Source organism: Aythya marila (assembly GCF_965140915.1).
Source record: "Aythya marila genome assembly, chromosome: 6".
Lineage (NCBI taxonomy): Eukaryota > Metazoa > Chordata > Aves > Anseriformes > Anatidae > Aythya > Aythya marila.
The window spans coordinates 19,353,196-19,374,522 of NC_139047.1; the positions used below are offsets into that span (position 1 = coordinate 19,353,196).

General features: G+C 38.5%; 1 protein-coding gene across 8 annotated transcripts; it reads left to right on the top strand.

The window, feature by feature from the left end:
• The first annotated feature begins 218 nt into the window (after positions 1-218).
• FASTKD1 (FAST kinase domains 1) lies at positions 219-20,356 on the top strand. 8 transcript variants are annotated; one of them, XM_082763659.1, is made up of 17 exons: positions 219-328; positions 1,026-1,085; positions 3,779-3,878; positions 4,765-5,266; positions 5,634-5,702; positions 6,691-6,816; positions 8,006-8,404; positions 9,538-9,648; positions 10,814-10,945; positions 11,951-12,437; positions 13,952-14,066; positions 14,731-14,859; positions 15,616-15,747; positions 16,846-16,959; positions 17,255-17,396; positions 18,443-18,557; positions 19,594-19,691. In XM_082763659.1, the coding sequence occupies exons 4-17, from the start codon at positions 4,932-4,934 to the stop codon at positions 19,681-19,683; spliced, it is 2,496 nt and encodes an 831-aa protein (XP_082619785.1). In that variant the 5' UTR covers positions 219-328; positions 1,026-1,085; positions 3,779-3,878; positions 4,765-4,931; the 3' UTR covers positions 19,684-19,691. The 8 variants fall into 8 exon arrangements, with proteins under 8 accessions (XP_082619785.1, XP_082619786.1, XP_082619788.1 ...); XM_082763662.1 differs by lacking the exons at positions 219-328; positions 1,026-1,085 and adding exons at positions 2,386-2,444; positions 20,232-20,356 and having other exon boundaries at positions 19,594-19,636; XM_082763660.1 differs by lacking the exons at positions 219-328; positions 1,026-1,085 and adding an exon at positions 2,358-2,444 and having other exon boundaries at positions 3,782-3,878.
• Positions 20,357-21,327: the final 971 nt, after the last annotated feature.

The window sequence follows — 21,327 nt, forward strand, 5'->3', positions numbered from 1 at the left end:
GGCTACGTGTGGGGGGCCCCGGGCACGGCTCAGCTCGGCTCGGGGAGGCGGCGAGGGCCGCCCGCGAGGAGCCGAAGCGGTTGGGGGAAGGGGGGCGCCCGCCCCCTCCAGCTCGTCAGCGCCGCTCCGCCCCGCCGCCCGCTCCCGCCACCCCTGCTGCCCGCCGCCCCCAGCGGGGCCGGGAGGGTGCCCGTGTGGCGGGGGGCCGGGCCTCCCCCTGCCGGCACAGCGGGGCTCGGCCGCCCGAAGCGCCCCGGACTGCTGCTGCTGCTGGGCTTCAACCCCCCTCCCCAGCCACGTCTCGGCGTCCGGAGTGACCGGGACATAGGTAAAGGAGGCGTCCCACACCGCCTGCTATGGGGGCTCGGCGCGCGTCATTAGGGCTCGTAAGGAGCTGAAACGGGAAATTTCCTGCAGAAGTTCATGTGGAACAAAGTTCCTGATCTTATCGCGCATCTCTAGTCCTATTCAAAGTTTATATCAATTTGTAATAGACGTAGGGACATGACATTTTATGACACAACATAAAGTTGTGAGCCCCTTCAAAATTTAGTCAGACTCACCCCGAAGCACACACATACTACTCAGACCAGCGAGCTGGTAATTGTACATAACAGGAAATAATGAAAGTGCTATGTTCAACAGGCTTCTGTTCCTGTTGGAAAATTAATTTCCTCCTTCCAAATTTCTGCCAGAAAAAAAAAAAAAAAAAAAAAAAAAAAGGAAAATAGAGACTGGCCCCTGTGAGTTATGAAATCCTGTAAAAGTTGGTGATCAGAGTACTGTTTAGCGAATCAATACCTGTTTCAGCACAACATACTTCGGTAAATCTTGTTTTCTTCCCAACTTAAAATTTAAGGCAATTTAACATTTTTAATTTGCATTTTTAATTGATTAGCTAATTGATTTCACCCAAATGCACTTGACGAGTCAAAATTAAAATATTCAGCATTTTGTAATTGAAAAATGCACATAATTTGCAGAAGTCCTTACATACAAATATTGAAAAGTTTACTTTTATACAGGGAAATTAGATTCCTGGAGTTCCTTGCTAGTTTGCACAAGGCCTGAGATTCTCTTAAAAGGTATGTGCTACCCAAAATAGGGCATATTTTACTACTTTGTGAGATTTCTATATTCATAAGCATCCACTATTTGAGATATAAATGCAGTCAACAATAGAAAAAAGACAAAACCAAACCAGCTATAAAACAGGCAGTCACTTAACCCAAAAGTTGGTCATGGTAATAATACTGGTTGTGATTTTAGATAGAATGATAATGATCTCAGACTGCACCGCAGAAGCTAGAAGAATAAATGAGCACGATGAGTATGACTTTATCGTTGCCTTAAATCGAACGATGTGACTGACCACATCATTAGCTGTTAGATGGTTTTTGTTATTTTAGATGATGATAGAGAAGGTCCAGAAAGATGATCTGGAGCTATACATATACAATGTAAACAACAGACATGTTACAACATGTCAGATGTGTGTACTAGAACTCATATTTTTAAACTTTTTTTTTGGTAAAGCATAGAAAAATATAATGTACAAATAAGGTAATGTTAATTCCAGTACAGCGAAGCCAAACACATGAACTTCACTCTTGTTGAACTTCAGTCCCAGTGTGATTTTTCTGGACAGAGATGGTGTTTCTCCCCTCCAAATATGTTATATAAAAGTTGGTTTTGTTAATGGGACCTTAATAATTGATATTGGTGGGGTGCACCAGGCACGAACCTACAGATAATAATATGGCCTTGGAACTTTAAAAATATTCTTTTATTTGTTTTGGAAGGCCTATTTTTTTCCCCTTTTTCCGTACATCTGGCAGCTCATGGGGATGCTGTGTTGGGGCACACACCAAGGCAGCGCAGAGACGCACCACACAGCACGGAGGTGAGGCGATGTGCTTGTTTTAAGCGAGCAGCCTCCTTCCATGGCTTGCATGGCAGAAGTCTTGCGAAAACGCGAGTTAAGGACTTGTCAGATTTTGCTCTGCGGGCGTCGGGATGCCTTAAAGGTCGCACACAACACTGATTCCTGCGTTTCCTTATTTAATCTTTAAGCCAGCACCAAGGACACACCTCGCACCCCACGGCCGAGGCTGTGCCCCCCGGGCGGCCTCCACCCCTCCGCCAACCGGCGGGCGCCGACGGCCTGGCCCGGTAGGGGCGGCGGGACCGGGCCGGGGCCTCTCAGGGCAGCGGTGAGGGCAGGCAGCGCCGGACAGGGCAAGGGTGGAAGGCCCGGGCCGCCGGCGGAGCGCCCTGCCGTTCCCGCCGCCTCTGAAGCGCTTCCGAGTCACCACCGCTCGGCGGGGAAGTGGGAGGCGGCCTCGGAAGGGGAGGTAGAGGAGGAAGGGGAGGAAGGGAGGAAGGCCGCGCCAGGAGCTCTGCCAGCCACACGCGTGGCCGCGGCTCGGCTCGCAGGAGGGGAGGTAGCGCTCAGAGGCGGGTGGAAAGCGTCCCGTGTGGCATAAGCGGTTCTCTTAATGCCTGAGCCTCTTAACGCTCTGCGCCTGTCGTCCTCGGCGCGCAGAGGGTGTACGCGTGTCCTGTGCGGAGAATTTCCTGCCTTACCCCAGTTTATAATGCGGTCTTGATAATACTTACTAAGTTTCGTCCGCTTTTAGCTGTTTTAAGATACTTTATTAAATTATTAAATAATTAAAATAATTTGTTGTGCTTTAAGTTTGTATGGTAGATAGAAGAGGATAGTTACTTAGGTGGGTAATCGTTTCCTACTCTTAATCCATGTATTCCTAAGTTTAAAAACATACGATGTTTCCTCTTGGGTTTCTTTTTATAAGATATTAAAATTAATTACAACTTAAGCCACATAAAAGCTTGTGATAAATCCCTTGCATCTGCTAAATACCTTCCAGAAAGGCAAATCCTTGAAAACTTCCTGCAGTTTTTTTTCTACAGAGATCCCAGTCACTAGCACAGGGGATGCACGGTCCATTGCAGCGCAAGAGGGGGAGTGGATGCATTACCTGGGCTTATGGGGAAATTCTGCGTGTGAAGTTTTTGTCTTTTCTTTATAGCTGAGTAGGTTGCCGGTGTGGTGGAGAGTAAAGGTTAATTGATAAGGTAATTTTTTTTGCAACCACATGGACATATGAAAATAGAGGAACAGTAAACATGGCAAAAATATCCTAATAAAAATTAATGTTTTGTAATACATTGTATAAATTCTTAAAAACAAGTTTAAATATATGAGCATTCTTTTAAAGGGATTCCTCTGATGCTGTCTTAGTTCTCCAAAAGGATAATAATAATAATACAAAAATACTCATTTACAGCTAGGACTCCAGATGTGGTCTTGCAAAAAGGTTAAAACTGTGCTAGTTTTCAAGCTGTATTTTGCTATCACATCATTAGAGAGGAAACACATTAGTTTACAAAGAGGAGAAAATAGGTTGTTTGTGTAGCTCAGTAATTCTGATAGCAGCTTCTACTTACAAGCTGTTGGTGGAACAGTCAACAGTTTCTGCTTTTGGCTATGGTTGCTCTGTATGATTTTCTTCATATATATGCATCTACCCAGCAAAAGGGAACAGAGGAAGTATTTTTAAAAAAGCTTGGAAAATATGTGGGATAAAAAAATTGCTGAATGGTCTTGTAAAAGCGGTCAATTTAGTACTTGTGATTTTTGTTAAAGTTGCTAGATTGTGATTTAGCAGTGGCTCGACCAATCTTCGTTCTGTATTTCAGCTTACTGAATCTACATTTTAAAATCTCATATGAGAAGTTTTTTTTTCTTTCTCAGTAGAGACCTAGTACCTGTTGCTGCTCTGGTCTTGATAATGTTAGACTGATGGAATCATGCCTCCAGCTGAAGATCGTTCGTTTTTGTTGATGGGAATAAGGTATGTTGATAATTTTTGTTGGTAGTGGTTATATCCCCTAAAGCAAGACTTCTGGACTTTTCCATGGTCTCTGATTTAAGGGAATTTAATGGGTCTTTTTGGTGTACCACAGTATTTACCACATCTGGTCTATGTTCTGCAGCTCAGAACCAATTCTGTAGCTTGTAGAATATGTAATTGTTGGCACTATATAAATTGGGGGATATATTAAGAAAACAAATCACTATTTGCCAATTTTTTTTTTTTAGATAAAACTGTAGTTTCCACTGTCATTTGGGGAATTAGCTTGTTTTTATTTTGTACAGTGATTTTAGCTGATGGGACTGATCATCGTTCTGTGTTACAGATGTGGTGAACCTTTGTGACTAGAAGTCAAATAGCAAAGTCTTCATTGTTTACAAAACATGGACTAGAGAGAGCAGAGTGAAAAGAAAACGCTGGGAGAGACTCATAGGCCGGGAACAGTTGCTGTTAGTGTGGGCTGGGCAGAGGTATAGGTCTGGAGTCACCCAGCGATGCCAGCTCAGGAGCTCTTGCTGGGTCACTTCCTTTTACTACCAACAGTTGTTTCCTTTCAGTTCCCAGACCCCAGTTTGGGAACATGCTGCCGGCACGTTATAGAGCCCATCTTTGCCTTCTCAATTTTAGCATGACAGCACATGCGTTTTAGAGGTAGGTTTCTAAATCTGAAAATTTACCACGCAGACAGGTTTTCTTAGCGCTTTTGAGTGTTTTGGTGTACGTTGTTAGGAGGTTCTCTGAGAAGAATTCAGGATGTATGTTTTTCTTAAGCTTATGTTAACTTAGAAGATTAAAAGGCAGAGACATTGATTTTTAGTTGGTAATGATGACTGTACGTGACTGCTTTAATTCTATCTTACTCCAGGTACCTCAGAAATGAATTATTCTTAATACAGTGGCCCTACTGGATGAAAGGAAAATAATCGTCTGTCTTCCAAATGCCCGAGTTTGTTCTTTGCAAGAACATGTTTTACTGTGAAAAATGAAAGGACCTTTCTGGACACTTTAAAGATAGCTGGTGGACTTAGCAAAATGCTTTGTTTGAGGAAGGTTTATTTGTTTGCACTGAGACGTTACCAAGCTCGAACTCTGAGTAGTGATCTGCTTTTGAGCCAGATAAATAACTGCACCCATGAAGATGAAGTGTTCAGTCTTGTTGGAAGGAACAAGGCCAGGCTTTCTGAAAAACACGTGGGAATTGCACTGAATGTGCTGTGGCAATTGCAAAAGAAGAGGCCCCTTCTCTTAAGGACTAGTGACTATGTAAGAAATCACTCCCAGTTTCTTGCTCTTTGCGTGTTAGCAGAAAACAAGGTAGAACACATGGAAAATGAGTTGATAGTGGACACCCTGTACAGTATTCAGAGGTAGGCAGCATTATGTTGAATTCCACATCTATACATTCTGTATCTGGTAATAAAAAGAGTGTCGCTGTGAGTCCAAATTCCAACTATGAGGAAATGGGGACGCTGTTCTGCCTGAGCTTCTGTACTCTTACTGTGTGACAACTTTCTGTGCCTCTATTTGCCAGCTCCAAGCAGGATTGATATGTTTTGCACTCCCAGTAAATGGGGTTATGATTAGTGCACAAATGTTTATAATGTGTTCTTAGATACGTTTGGAGGGAGTGGTAGAAACATAAGATGTGATACATAATGTGAAGATATGTCTCTTGCGTGATTTCCTTTCAATTTCTGAAGCAAACTTTCAAACTGTTACGTTTTCGTTCTGAAGGCTCAATGTTGAAGACCATGATTCTCTAGCAGGAGTGCTTGTTACAGAAGCATGGAAAAGATTAGAAAGGCAAGTACTGTAATTGTGTGCTTTGTGAAGGGTGTAAGGTGTAGGCATGGTTTGCCTCACACAATGCTATTCAGAGTTCTCAAAGAGTATTTACAAGATAATGTTTCAAACATTATGTGAGTATTTTAAGTGTCAGTTGCCTTTTGAAGGTTTTGGAAATTATTTTTATATAATGTTGAGGCTTTGAGTTGATGGAGTTTGGTACTTGGATGCTGAAGAGATTCAGATACTGCAACAATGGATGTCTAACATGGATTTTGAAATATATTGCCTGTGATTTATGTCTGAAGCAAATTGCAAGTTTTGATGTTTACAATGATAACTTCGTGCTTGCTGTCCAACTTCGAAACGGTAGTTTGAAACCAGCTACGAGCTCATCTTAATACTAGTAATGATGAGTACCAGCTCATCTTAATACTAGTAATATTTTTTTAATTATTATTTTAAAACACCAGTATTTTCCCATTGTGATTTTTTTTTTTTTTAGTATTGTAATACTAATTTTTAGTATTGTAATTTTAATTTTTTCATCTCAGCTTAATGGCAGGAGTGTCAGTCTGGGCACCAACATCACAGAATTGCCTTTCCCAGCTTAACACCTGGGGCATCTTGAAAAGTAAATAAATTCAGTGTAGCATGAACACAAAATGACATTTAGGTAATAATTTACATCAATTTTAGCTATTTCAGAATTTATTGCTTCAGGATGTAATCTTCATAGATCTCTTAAACTGATCTGATTAAACTGAAGAACTTCAATTTTTTGGAGAGCTGTGTGTGCACAGTATGTTTTCATATAAAGTACGGAGGTATTTTGACAGAGTTCAAGGTATCACTGTAGGTGACCAAATAGGAAATGTGTAAATATCATTTCTTTGTTTTGTAATGTGAGTGTAACCTTTTATACAGTTGCTGAATTAGTTTTTTGCCTTGCTATTTACTAGAAATAAAAGGCAAATAATCTTTTCTTTCTTTGATGTCTTAACAGGCTTAGTTTACCAGCTCTGTCGAAATTTGCACTGTGTTTATACAAGCAGCGCAGACAGTTTAGTCCCGTAATTGGCAAAATAGCTCATATTGTGGACATGAAACTGGATTCTATAGAGGATATAAGGTAAGCGTCAAGAGTGAAATTGAGTAGCATGAGAAGCAGTATGTCACAACTGCTGGGGTTTCTTTGTTAAACACTTTCCGTTTTTCTTAACTGAAGTTTTTTTTTTTTTGTTTGTTTGTTTTTTTTCTTCCCAATTTGGGCTTTTCATGGACAGGTTTGCTCAGGTGACTCTATTTTCCCAATTACTTTGTGAAGAGTTTCTCTATAACCAGTCTAAGTGCTGAATTAAAACTGATGTTCCACTTACAGTGGAAAAACAGCAGGTATTTCTTTAACCAGATTCTAAATTTTACATGGAGTTTTCTGAGAATTTAGAGGCTAGTGATTCACTAGAACTTGTCTGTCTACTATGAGATGAATAGTTTCTCTTTTATGACATTAGTATAGTTTATTATTGTGAGTAGTAATATGGAATCTTAAAGCAGTATCACTTTTAGACTGTTTTTTGACAAGTTAAATGAATCAATTCTCTCACTAAGATATTTATCGGATTACCTTAATATTAAAACGACTTAAAACCTGTCTTCCTTGTCAAAAGAGTCTGAGCTTCTTTTTCTTGCCTCTGTTCTGTCTGGGTCATTTTAGTAAAGGCTGCTCTCTAGGCTGCTCTTTTTTTATTTCTTTTTACAGCACCACCACCAGTCTCAACTTCTTTACTTCTTTACTATTATTATTATTATTTTTTACAGATATGGGCAGCCAGTTTATGAATCTAACTGAATGAGACAGCATTTCTTTAAAGGATTGATTCACCTTTGGTTTTAGTTATCCCCTTAGGAAGGGATTTTTTCTTTAGGAATGGTAGTGACTAGTTTCCCCAGTCTGTCTCTTGAGGATTGATTGGGTTTCTTTAGTTTTCATTGAACATCAAAGATCTTTTTGCATATTTGAATTAGGCAAGTCAGGGGTGTGCATTAGGCAAACATTTTTATCATACACAACTTTGTCGGAGGTGGTTCAAAAATCACGGTCATTTCAGTAATTCACTGGAAGCAGAATTTTGAAATTATTTAGACAAGTGATTTTTGCTTAGCTATTTTTTGTACATTAGATTTAAAATTCTCCATGACACAGAAGTCAGCAACATTCTAACTAACATTCCTTTCTTTGGCTAGTTTATTTAAGAAGTCTGAAATGTGTTACTTACTATGTTCAATCTGTAAGCATAAAATCTTTTGAATCTTTTTAGGATTTTGTCAGTTTTGATGATCAGCATATCTGATGTTATCTCACAGAGTTTTCGAGATCGATTACTAAAGAAGGCTGACCAGCTCTTAGGAGAAGAGGATGAGGTCTACTTCAATTACGCCAAAAGAATAACACAATTTCTTCAAAATGTTAAACTGACATACTATCCATTGCTAGAAAAATGTAATAAGATTTTCCTTAAAAGTGCCTCCCAGCTTGATTTACACAATATTAGTATTATTTTCGGACTGTATGAGCAGCTGGGTTTTGACAGTGCTGAATTCCGCTTGGTTGCTAAACAGCTGCTGTCTGAATCGATAGATGATTATCATGATCCTGAAACCTTTTCAAAATTATTTTTTATTCTTGGGCCTATGGCCGGATCCAAGGTGAGAGAAAGGTAAGTTTATTAACAATTTTGTCTTATTTATGACTTACACGTAATCTTACACACAAATTGAAAATGATTTAGTGTCTCAGGGAATTTCTGAGTCTCTCCATGAGCTGAGCATTAGGTTTTCTAGTTGTAACTTTATAGCAATGAATTATTTCTTTTTGGAAACACTGTCATAGCAGTTTGTCTTGTGGCAGTTGCATCAAAAGCTGGATCTAATAAACAAAGGGGAGTGGGAATACTGTTATTCAAGGCCATCCTGCAGCTCTGTCTCTTAAACTGAATCATTTCCTTTCACAGGGGATGGTGTTAACAAACTTACTGACTTTCCCCTGAGAAATACATGCATTAGCATGTGTTGCTTTTTCCTTTTAAGATGTGCAGTAGCTGAAACAGTCTGAGTCTTGTCCTATCTCAGTTTGCTGTACATCCTATTCTATATGAAGGGATGGCAGCAGGGAACCCTCCAGCATTAATTTAGCAATTAGAGCATAGTGTTGTGTGGCAGATCTTGCTCTGCCTGTTTGTCTTGCACCACAAAATCTTCTTTGGGGGTGGTGGTAGTCATGGATCTCTCAAAGTCTTCGGTTTTAGGCAGAATTTGCTATGTTAATTATGATTAGTCATATTATCAGGCTTTTCTTCATGAGCACTTACTTCTATTCAGAGCTCTGGATATACTGTACAATCAGTTATGAAAGCCTGTACTGGTTTTGCCACAGGTGGCCAAAACCTTTTCCTAGATCTTTCTGTACTTCTTATTGAAGGTCAAAGTGAAGCAGAAAGTTATTAGTCTTACTTGTCTCAGAACAACTCATGTTTGATTCTGTTATCTGTAGTTTGCTGATTGATGGTGAATTGTTCAGTGCTTTAGAGTATCTTCCTTATTTTTGTACTACTTTCAGAAGTATTGGACTTGCTGACCTGATGTAGTACGTTTGCGTCTCTATCTGTGCCATAGATCTTTGCCATACTGTTCAGAAGAAGGGTTCACAAAATAAAGGCCCTTGGTTTTCCTGTATTTCCTAAAGTAGTATGTTGGTTCTTTTTCCTCCCAGACAAAGAACATTGCTACAATCTTTGCTCCATCTTTTCAAAAATTTTGCTTAGGAGAATAAATCTTTTCTTTTCCTCTTCAGGTTGCTAGTGACTGCAGCGCACATGGCAGAAGGATTTAGCAGTCATCAGGTGTTGGGGATACTAAAGACAATGCAGAAAATGAAATGTAGAAATTCTCATCTACTCAAAAAGTAATTTTTTTAATACTATTAAATGGTTTTCTTCTATAGGCAAATTATTTCCATGTAGTATGAAAAACTATGTAATATCCCACTGGGAGTGGAGAGTGTGTCACTTACATACAAATGCATACACTCTATATAATTAGCTATTACAGACTTCAGAATATCACACCTTGACCCAGAAGTAGTTGAGACAGTTCAGGAATTTCGTAGAAGGGCATTTGAATCTTATTGAGATAATATAATACAACTTTTATCTTCTTTACTATATCTTTTCTGAATAAACTTATTCTCTAACAATTACTGTAATTTTATGAGAGAAATGAGCATACATGAAGTTGTAGAGAACGCGTCCTATCTTAGGGACACGTTACTGATGCGAGTTGTTTCTTCAAAAGTTATTGTGCTCTAATTTGAACTAAGTTGTATTGTTAAGAGCCAAGCCTAGATTTTCTGCAATTGTAAATTGAACCTGGTTTATAGGAGAGGTACTATCTTTGATACAGTTAGGGTGCAAGCAATTGAGGTTTTAGGTGTATGAGACTATCATCAGATATGTGATATGGAACAGAGTTAAAAGCAGGTTATGAGCACCCCAGATTGAACGTAGTTGTATGAACCAAATAGATCCTTGTAAGAAAATAGACAAATGTAACTGTGGTATTGATGGGAAGACCAGGTGAATTCATGCTTTTTCTCCTTGAATCTCACTGTCTTAAAAAAGGTCTTAATAGAAGTCATTACCACACTATACAAATCTAGACCTCTCTGGCAGTTTTAGACCAACATAGATGTAGCGACACTACAGTTACAGTTTAAATGAGTATAGTTGTGTTGAACCTGGCGGTGGTGTTCTGTTTTTTCCCATTCTTGATTCACTCGTTCCAATGATCTAAATTTAACTGGTTGTAAATTCTGTATCAGAAGTAATTAGAGAGGAGTAGCTGTTTTGCTGTGATAGTAGATTAAATAACTAAAGCCCTCAGCTGGAGAGAGGCTGTTGCATCTAAGTGGAGCACCATCAAAACTGAGGTGGAGAGGAGTACAGGTGTATACAACCCTCCACTTAGGTACTGTGCAATGTGGGACACCCCTTTTTCATATGGCATGTTGTGTTTTGCAGTATCTTTTGCATTAACATAATACCATGCCATCTTTTTCTGTTTGTATTCAGAATGGTTTCTGTTCTGCACAAACACTTGGATAGCTATCATGTATTACAGTTGATAAAGTTAACGCAGTATTTGATGTTATTGCGTTGCCGCGATCAGGAGCTGTTTGCCAAACTAAAAACATCGCTATTTGGGTAAGTATGTATTCCTGAAAAAGTAATGGCCTATTGAAGTATTACACAGATGTCTAAATATTTTAAATAACAAGCTAAAACGTTAAATTGTTTTCATGAAATATGAAGAAGTAACAAACTCAAAACAATTTGATTCTGTGAACACGTACGTGAAAGGACAGGAAATTGATATTGTCTCAACTGTAGACCTAGCAGTATCTGCTAGTAAATTTGATATCTTTTTAAAATAGATTTTCTCTTCCCTCCATTGGCCACTGCAAAATAAAGACATTGAACAGGAAATTTTTACTGGTACTTTACAGGAAGGCTATGCATTACTGTCTTCTCTGATACTTGAAGGAACAAGTAATGAAAAGTATATAGTAAGGGTGTCCTGGTGGGAACAAGTGAAATTATGATGCAGAAGTAGTCTTCTATTGATTGAAGAACTTCCTAGTTCTCGTGGTTATGAAGCTGCCACATAGAATGGGAAATTCTGGAATTGTGGGAAAAGAGATCTGCCACCATCACTTTCACTTCTCAGCCTCTAGGAATGAAGTGCCCTGGCTGAACGTGTTTTTTTTGTGGATGATACCTTTGTTCCTCAGGCATCTCAGAACTTGGTGCTCCCCATGACGCCTGCTAAGGAGTTAATTTGGCAGTCACAGAAATTATCCAGGCCCTAGAAACCCACAGACTCGGCTAACAAGGACAGATCTATCCGTATTAAGGACTTTTGTGTTCTCAGTAACACGTGAAGCCTCACTGGCTTAGATGCCCCCTGTCACCTTCTTTTTTTCAATTTTGAATAAATCAGAAGAAAGAAGCTAATCTTGGAATGAAAAAAGCTGGTAGTCATTCTCTATGTGAACTTCTACAATGTCATTCATTTTGTACTTATGCTTGAAACAATGTGCTGCTCTTGACTTTTTGAATAGAATTTTCATGCATGTAATTTACTGATTTATTTTAACATTTGCCCTATGTCAGTACTGATGGCCTATTTTTCTTTTGCATCTCTTCCAGTTTTTTAAAATCTAGTGTCATACCTGCTGATACTGCTGCAATAATTCGTGTTCTGGCCATGCTTCCTTCCTCTCAAGTAGAAGAAATCATTGTAAACAAAGCAACAGCAATTCTACCTCAGTGCAATCTCCAGCATTTGAATTATATTGCTACAGCTCTTATCAAATGGAATCACTATGACCAGTTGCACTGGCAAAACACTTCAGAGCTATGTGTAAAGCTTCTGCAGAAAATAAATGACTGTGGATTTCAGAGGCTTCGCAAAGCTGGGAATTTAAATCTTCTGTTGGAAGAACTCACACATGTGAATGGAGAGTGGTTTCAGGAGGTCATCAGGGAGCAAACTGTGGCCACGTGTCAGCACTTGATAGACCAAGTAACATGGGCAAATTTATTACAGTTGTCTTTTTTTCTCATAAAGACAAACCACCGCTGTCCTTCATTACTTGACAGAATAGCATCTGTAACTGTTGAAAATACAGACAAGGTATTACCGTTTTTCTTTCCATCTACTGTGTAAGTTACTCAGTAAGAAAGGACAGATTAGTAGTAAATGGAACAGGTTTAAAGCCCTAAAAATCCATTGGCTGGTTTTACCTGAAGTTTTCAGGTTTTGCCTGAAGGTTGTGTTTTGTTTTGTTTTTTTCTTGAATCTACCATTTCAAGTGAGTGAGGATTTTGAGTAAACATAAAAATAAAAATAAAAATAAAAGGGATGTTCTTAGGTAGTGTACTCAAGTAATCTTTTTAGCTCACTTGCAGGAGTTTTATATGAAGCAGTTTGTAATTTCATTCAATTAATACAGACTTCAAATACAGATTTGGACTTGGCTACTGTTTTCTAAGTAGATACTTAGATTGCTGTAGCTGTCTCTTATTTTCCATGATACTTGCAGCTTTTTAACAGTATTTTTGCATTGGGCCAGAAGTCATTCTAGCTTAGGATCCAGGCTTTGACAAATGTGAAAACAGTTTGGTAGCAAGGACAAATAAAGGTTTTGAGATCCTTTCCCTGGAACAGTCTTCCACAAATGCCAAGATTTTGTAGGCTAAAGATGGCCTATGAATAATCCTCTCTAATAGCTGTTAATGGATCTGTCCTACACTTTCTTTTTTCTGGATTTGAATCTACTTATTTTTTAAGCCTTTACAAAATGGCACACTGATAGTGATTTTTTTATTTTTTATTTTAAGTTATTCATGATTGTTTAAAAGCATTTCCTTCCATTCCTTAAACATGAAATCTGAAAGTTTCAGTACATTATATTAAGAGAAGCATTCAGCTTCTCCACAGCTGCGTGTTATAAACGATGTAGTGTGGCTGTACATGGAAACATACACTCCCAGTACCTTTTCTATTTCTACATCTTTCTTGAAGGATGGAGGTGGTGGACTAGAACAGCACAGTGCTAGGGATTTCTCCTGAGCATTGAATTGATGTGTTTCAGAGAACAAACCACAGCTTAAGCGTTTTCTTCAGTGTAACTCTCTTTGGAGCTCATCTTTGCATTCAGGTGTACACTATAATTAAATATTTCTTTTATCTTCTTACAGTATAGCCACATCAGATGGTGTATGTTTTTTCATTACCCCTTCTTGTGTGGATCTCCTCAGTACCCTGTCTTTTTGGTCAAAATTACTATGTTTTCCTGCTGTCTTTTTTCAATTTTTTGAAAATTTTCAATTTTTTCTTGTGAGAGCATACTCTCTTTAAGAGCGTTGGATGGGAAACCTTTTTAAGAGGTTAAAGTCTAAGCATACAGTAACAGTTGGATTATCTACATAAAATAGATTTTGATTTTTAGCCATAGTTGCAATTTTAATGACTTTCACATTTTATTATTTTATTCATTTTTCTCCAGTAAAAGCTAAGGACCCCCCCCCACAAAAAAAAAGTCTTAGTCTTCCTGTTCTGAACGAATTATGAAACCTTTTTTATTATAAAGCAATATTAGAATATTTTACACTGGCTTTACAATGTCTTTTTCCTCTCTTCCCCAGATCCATCCCTTTGAAATGTATTTTATTCTCTGCCTTTTCTCTGTTCTGAACTATGATCCACCTGGCAATGAAGAGTTCTTTGAGAGTTGTATCCAACATCTTACTTCTAACTTGAGTAAGTGCATTAGAAAAACATATGCTGAGTAACACATCGACATTTTATTTATACTGGACAAGAATGGGATTAAGATGGCATTTTTTTAAGCCACGGGAAAAACTGTGCCTGTATGTTACTACCAATATTCTGCAAGATTGAATGTATGTTTTATGGGGTTTTCTAGCTTCATTTCATCCTTTAAAAAATGCTGTTAATAAGGGAATAGCGAAGTATCCTGAGCATAGTGTAAAACAAATGAAAAGTCTGATTAATGTACTTGGAATTAATTGTTTTGGCACTCCCCAAGGAAACATTAGATGAGGACAGGACATGTTTATAGTTCATCACAAAGAGGTGATTAAGTTGTAGGGGAAAATGTATGGCCACTCAATTTTTTTCTTTTTTGTTTGATAATACAGCCTAATGGAAGTGCAAAAAATTGTTAGCTACTGAAATGTTGTGGAGTTGCCTTTTTAAGACGGAGTTGTTTCCTCCTGCAAAGAAATGGCAAGTGTTACCTTACACTTTGGTGCAGTTAGCAGAGGTACCCACCCCTTCATCTGGATATGTGTTCATTTAATATGTTAAGACAGAAACTTGGATGAGTTGAGATGCAGGAGAACATTGCAAGTCCTTTCTATGGTATGTTGTGTTAACATGGATTTCCGTTTGGCTTTTAAAGGTTGTTTTGAAACTCACCACTTGGTGCTGCTTGGTCATGTTTTGGCAGTGGCTGGTTATTTTCCTCCAGCTCTGATAAAGACAATATTTAATGTTTCTTTCCTAAGCAAATTGGATGCTCAACTTGAAGGTAAATATCTAACTCTGATGAATTTGGTTGTGTAGTGTTTGACATAAAATGAAATTGTGGACATATATATGACTTCAGAAGTAGACTTATTCTTTAAATCATTTGGTGTACTGGAGAAAACCCTCTATGTAATCTAGTCAGTATTTGAAGGCTAGAAGGGAAGGAATGAACAAAAATCTGTGCTTTGTTTTAAAATACTGATATATATTACAGATGCTGCTGCCAGATGAGGGTTAATCCAAACAAATTTTATAGTCAATTTATTGCAATCAGTATATTCAATTTTATTGGGAATAAAATTACCTGAATGTAGTAGTATTGCAAGAAAGAGCCAGAGTCCAAAGGTCAAGAAATAATGTGGAATTCTTACCTGTAAGAAATGAGTCGCATTGGTTTCTTCTCCCTTAGTAAGAGACTGAGTGTTTGTTTGACTGTTTCCTGTCATTGTTTGCTATAGATGCACTACTGACATTTTGTCATCCACCACCTAACTAAAAGTTAAATGATGAGAGAGTTTAAATTGCTACTTTCTATTATGCTATTCTTCTTAATATCAAACAACATTTACTTTTCGTTTTTCTTTAAAGGATTTTTGAGAAGCTTTTAAAATTTTGTGGCACGAATATTATAAATACTACAGTGCATGGATATAGTGCATGGATATTTATTTAGTAAATAATTCAGAGGTAGCCAGCTAGTAAAATGTAATGGGTTTTTCACTCTTCAGTTCACAGCTTTTTTTTAACTTTAATTTAGTCCTGTCTGATACCTTAAAGCAGAGGGTCCGCTCACGCCTTATGAAACTGAACAGAGCAGTCTGTCTGGAATGCCCGGAGTTTCACATCCCTTGGTTTCATGAGCACTATTGCCACCACATCTTTTATACAGGTAAGAAATTTAGGAGGGGAAAAACTGCCCTTGTAATAATCTGTTTTCAACAGTCTGCTAGGCACTTGTTCTAAAACTTTCCTGCTGACATTAGCACACAATAGAAGCTCAGAAAGGCACACTCCCATTATCCACCAAGGGTGTGTTCTTGAAAAGTGTGAGCATATTAATGTACTTAAGAGGGGATATTTATACCTAAGAAATACAATTTATATACACAGAGTTGGTATATATGACATAGGGAATGAAGCAGGAACAGGATCATCAGGATTGTCTACTAGAGGAGATGCTGTGTTTTCAGAATGCATCACTGATCCCTACTTCACTTAGGAGGATGAACATTTGACTTAGATCTCTTAGGGTGAGCATTTTTGCTACTTCTTTTTAAACTCACTGCTTTCATCTTCCTCAGAAGAATCGAGGTCCATCAAGGCTGAGAGATGTTAAGTGTTCAGCTTCACAGATGTAGGAGCTGAGATCTTCAAGAACAGTGACCATTTCGGAAAGTCTAGCCAATGTAAATCCAGTATCTCCTCTATTAATTCTTAAGGAGAGATCTACTTTGCAAACTTGTCTGCGTTACCTATGAGACTGAAGATATTTAATGGAGCAAGGCATTAAACAATCTGAAATAGGTAGAGCAGTGACAGATAGTGGGGTATCCCCATAAGAGATGCAAAATCAGTAAATGTTTATTTAATGGTCTAACTCTATAATATATAGAGTACATATATAGTCTATAATAAGCTCTAAATGCTTATTTAATGGTCTAAGCAAGATTAAAAACAAGTAAAAGCGAAACCTGAGAACCGCTCAAACCAGAAGCCAAAGTGTTTGTTGAATGTGAGTGGGAAAACTCAGGATGGAAAGTCTGGATTTGCAATTTGTGCACCTAGTACATTAGTAGGCACCTGTCACTTTCCTCCCAAAATGTGGTGATATGATCTCTGAGTTATGATGGAATAACACCAGGGAACAGTGTAAAAGCTTCTTCAATTCAGTGGGCTGACTGTTAAAAATGCAGTTTCACAAAATTCTATTTCAAAATGTTGGTTGTTGTGCATTTTGATATGTGAATTCTTTATTTTGTCATTACAGGTAGGAGCCGAATAAATCCACTGCGACAGCACATTCACAAAATGCTGGCAGAGATCTTAGGAGGGAGCCATTATACAAGAGTGTCTGTTCTCACACCATACTACTATGAAATAGGTGAGAATTTTACTCCTTTAAGGATTGCTATGGAGACTGCTGATACCACTATTATCACCAAAGTTAGGAAGCCCCTGGGGCTGTGGATTCTAAGGCCACAAGATACTGCAAAGAAGAAACTGCTGTTTTGGCAGTTAGTACAAAACACACTTTTAAAAAATGTTATGTAATACAGATACAAACGTTGGATACTGCGAATTATGATTGTCACTTAGTTTTTCTGAATGTAAACACTATACTGATCAAATTATGTTTCTTTTTTCAGACTCCTAAACAGAGTTGTGTTTTCTCACAGATTTTGAGTGCATTCTGGATAAAAATAAAAAGCCTCTTTCCTATATGGCTCAGAATATACTTCTGGGTGCTTTGGAGGGAATACACTGGAGATGTGACATCAAGGTTGAAGAGAGAAAGGCTCTGCCACCAGGGGCTCAGAGGTTAGTGCCTGGAATTCTTATGAGTTCTTCCCAGCTTAGGTCAAGTTTAGTCCAGGTTTCTGATGGTTTTGTCCTAAATAGTTGGTGGAATCCCTGGGCTGTTTATTTTTCTGTTCCTTTTCCCAAAGCTTTACCCTTCCTAGGTGTGGTGGGTTGGCCCCAGCCAGCAGGTAAGTTTCTACCCACTTGCTTGCTCACTGCCCCTCAGGTGGGATGGGGAACAGAATCTGGAGGATGAAAGTGAGAAAAAAAATATATATTCAGTCAATATAAATATAGATTAAGAACTGAAGGGGAAAAAAAAAGGAACAGAAATCAAGCATTGCAAATGCAGTCACTCACCACCAGCAGATCAAGCTTTGACTACTTTGGAAAAACTCCTCATCTTATTGTGGGCATGAAGTTATGTGGTGTGGAATATCACTTTGGCCAGTTGAAGTCAGCTGTCCCAGGTGGGCCCCCTCCCAGCCTCTTGCCAACCCCAGCCTACACCCTGTGGGGGCAGAGTGAGAAACAGAAGGCCTTGATGCTATGCAAGGACTGTTTAGCAACAGCAAAAAAATGGGTGTAGATTTATCAACACTGTTTTGATCACTAGTCAAAAATATGGCAACATAGAGGATGTTATGAAGAATATTAATTCTGTCTCAGCCAAACCCAGTACACTTGGGTAGATTTTTGACATTTTAGATTTTTGATTACTCAGGTACATTCTTGACCTTTGTATTTTATGAGATTAGAATACTGATTTCCTCCCACCTCTTTGAATGTAAGACTTGAACATGTTGGGTGCTGGTTTTGCCATTTGAACAAAACAGATGCAAGAAAGAAATGCTTTTTCAAAGTGATGTGAAGTTCCAGTATGGCTAGATAAATGTAAGGAAAATGTTTTGTCTAGTTCCAGGAAGTTGTTTAATTTTCTTTTTCTGTGAATTGCTAGGTTTATCTAGTAATGGTCTTACTGCAAATATCAACTGAGCTAGAAATACCACGTCTTGGTATTCAGGTGGAACCTGAAAGTAAATCCACAATTTTGTTGTTTGCAGAATTGCTTTGGAACTTCTTGATTCAAAAGCTTTTATCAAAGGTTCACATCACCTGAAAGGAGAAGCTGCAGTGAAAAAACGACACCTGGAAATGCTGGGGTACCGGGTCATTCAGGTGAGCAGTCAATAATATTCTGTGTCTTCTATTGAATTGTACCTGTAGTGCAGATTGATACATTTTCCTTACAACAGATTTAAAGGTAGTTTTCCTCTAATAGTTAAAAACACCTACTGGGTGAGAACCATTCTTTAATTTAGGGGTGAAATTTTGAGCTGTTTATAGACTTTATAGAACTTGCACCTTCTCTGAAAGCACCTGAAGCAAGGATGAAGTTAAAAAGTCTTAGCCTTACCTTACTGCAGGCAAACTAGCAATCTCAACGTAGCCTGAGTAAAGAAAAAAAGTTAAAATGGAAATTTCAGTTCAATACACCAAAGATTTTTGCATGAGAAAAAGTTGAACATACGCTCATAGACCCACACAGAATCAGTTATGGCAACTCACATGTGGGTCATGGATGTTGGCTGTCTGGTGGAGTGGTAGTACTGTGACTACAAAGACTAGTGACCAGAGTTTATTCTCACTCATAAGCATAGATACATTTAGGTAATGGAGGTTCATGAATGCAGATTCTCCAGTATATATAATTACTGTGTTACCTACTCTAACTTTAATTAGAACCCTCGTGTAAGCTTAAGGTTTTCTTCTTTCTGTCAACATGACAAACATCCTTTCTCCTATTGCCTGACAGTATATGTTAGCCTGCTGACATACCACCCAGGTTGATGCGTTAACGTTGCAAACTATGATGACCTGGGATTTTTCTCTCAGTTTGGGTTTCAAAATATGGAAAGTGGGAGATGGTGTAATGGAGTAGTCATAGCCTGTATTATGTGGGTACCTGCTTCATATCTCTGCAACTGTTGCTGCTTTTTGAAAGCAAACTGACTCTACTTGCATAAAGAAGAATTTTTTTTTTTCAGTATCTAGAATAAACCTAGCTCTTAGGACACAGATGATAAAATATGTTAAGGTGGAGAACAACAGGCATCAGAGAGCCTTATCTTTGCTGTAAGATGGTATGTGGTTTGTGGTGTGTGATTTGTATCAGGCAACATTAACATTAAGTTTTTGTGACTTTGTTCTACAGATTCCTCACTTTGAATGGAATTCTATGGTTTTGTCTACAAAAGGTGAACAGCTAGAGTATCTGAGAAGGTGTCTATATGAAACACAGTGATGTCGAAGACATAATAAAAAGTATTTTTTGTACAAACACTTTATATTCTATTCAACTTCTCATAACATTGGAATACTTACTTTCCAAAAACTGTGAGGTAGCTGGACCAAGGCTTCCCATTGGGTATTGGGTATAATGAGACCAAATCCAAAATTTGTTACAGTATAAAAGGCAGGTCACAATGTGCCACAAAGATATGATAAGGATGCTTAAAATCTCCCCTTGGTGGAAGCTGTATCAAGTACATGGGTCTGTGACAGTTTTGCCATAAAAATTCGTTATTGCCTCCTAAATAAATAGCACAGAGATTGGTCAGATATGAAACTGTCTAAAGAAAAAGCTGGAAGTATTGTGAATGTAAGAGAGGAGGCAGCAGACATAGTGGAAACTATGTCTGTCCTCCAGCTTGTGACAGGATGAGCAATAGAGATCAAACAGAGATTCTCTGTACTGTGAAACCAAGAAACTGAAATGCAGATTTACTAAGAATAGGACTGCTATTACAGCAATAGGACTGCAATTACAGCCATTCTGTTTTCATCTTCTAGAACAGAGAGAACATGGGTGACTGTCAGGGGAGGGTGTTGTGTGGTGAGGAACCTCCCAGCTGCTTGCTTTTTCTACCCTGTGATGTGGTGTGCGCACAAGAAGTAACGGCTTAAGCCTTCTGGAACACCTTCACATACCTGAAAGGTAAAGTAGTTCTAGAGATCTGGCAGCCACCTAGACTCTGGAAACATCTGCACTGCAGTTCAGTGTAACTTGAAAGGGATAACTGAGATATTTACACAAGATCAGGAGGAAATAATGCTTTTTTTCCAGACATAGGTACTTACTAGTGACTGGATAATTCATGAAAATTTTTATGGCCTTGTTCATTGGACTAGCCCTCACTAATGATAACAAAATTAAACTGTCTAAACATATTCTGGAAATAATGCAATGCATAAAAGAGCAAAATTAGGCTGAAAATGAAACCAAGAATCAAGACCAAGAAAAGTCTTTAGAGAGTCATAAATACTACCTTGGTTATTGGTGGTGAAAAACACTGTTTTATTTCTGGTGTTTCAAAACCATCTGCCAGTTATCAGGCTTCCTGTGATCACACCGAGCCTGGGTTTTGTCAGGTGGCATAAGATACTGAAACGTAGAAGGAAAAAAGTAGAATAGCCAGGAGAGTGTTCATTGTAAAGTAATAAACTGTAGACTGGTTACACTATGGCAAATGGGCCCATTTTCAGAAGCAGCTGTTGTGACTACACTTCCTGCTACCTCACAAGGACAGCAAGTTGTGCCCTGCCTCTTTCACAGACACACACAATATTTGTATGTTTTCTTGCATTTTTTGTACAAGCAGTCTTTTTACCACATTGTTTGAAGGCTGGCAGAGGTAAGCAACTACATTTCTGAATTGACCACTGTGCACCTGGCAGTCACTTTTTTTTAAACCTCAGTAGCAGGAGAGGAATATGTTTTAATTGACTCAATCCAAATCAATGTGCTGATGAAAATCCAGGAAAAAGGGACAGAATTGATATAAGTTGCAAGGTGTTCTCCACCTGAGGCAGTCCTCATGTGTGGGATGACTGAAAATACTAGTAAATTGTCTGCTTGTGGTTGGTGATGGTGCTTCTGATCGAACTG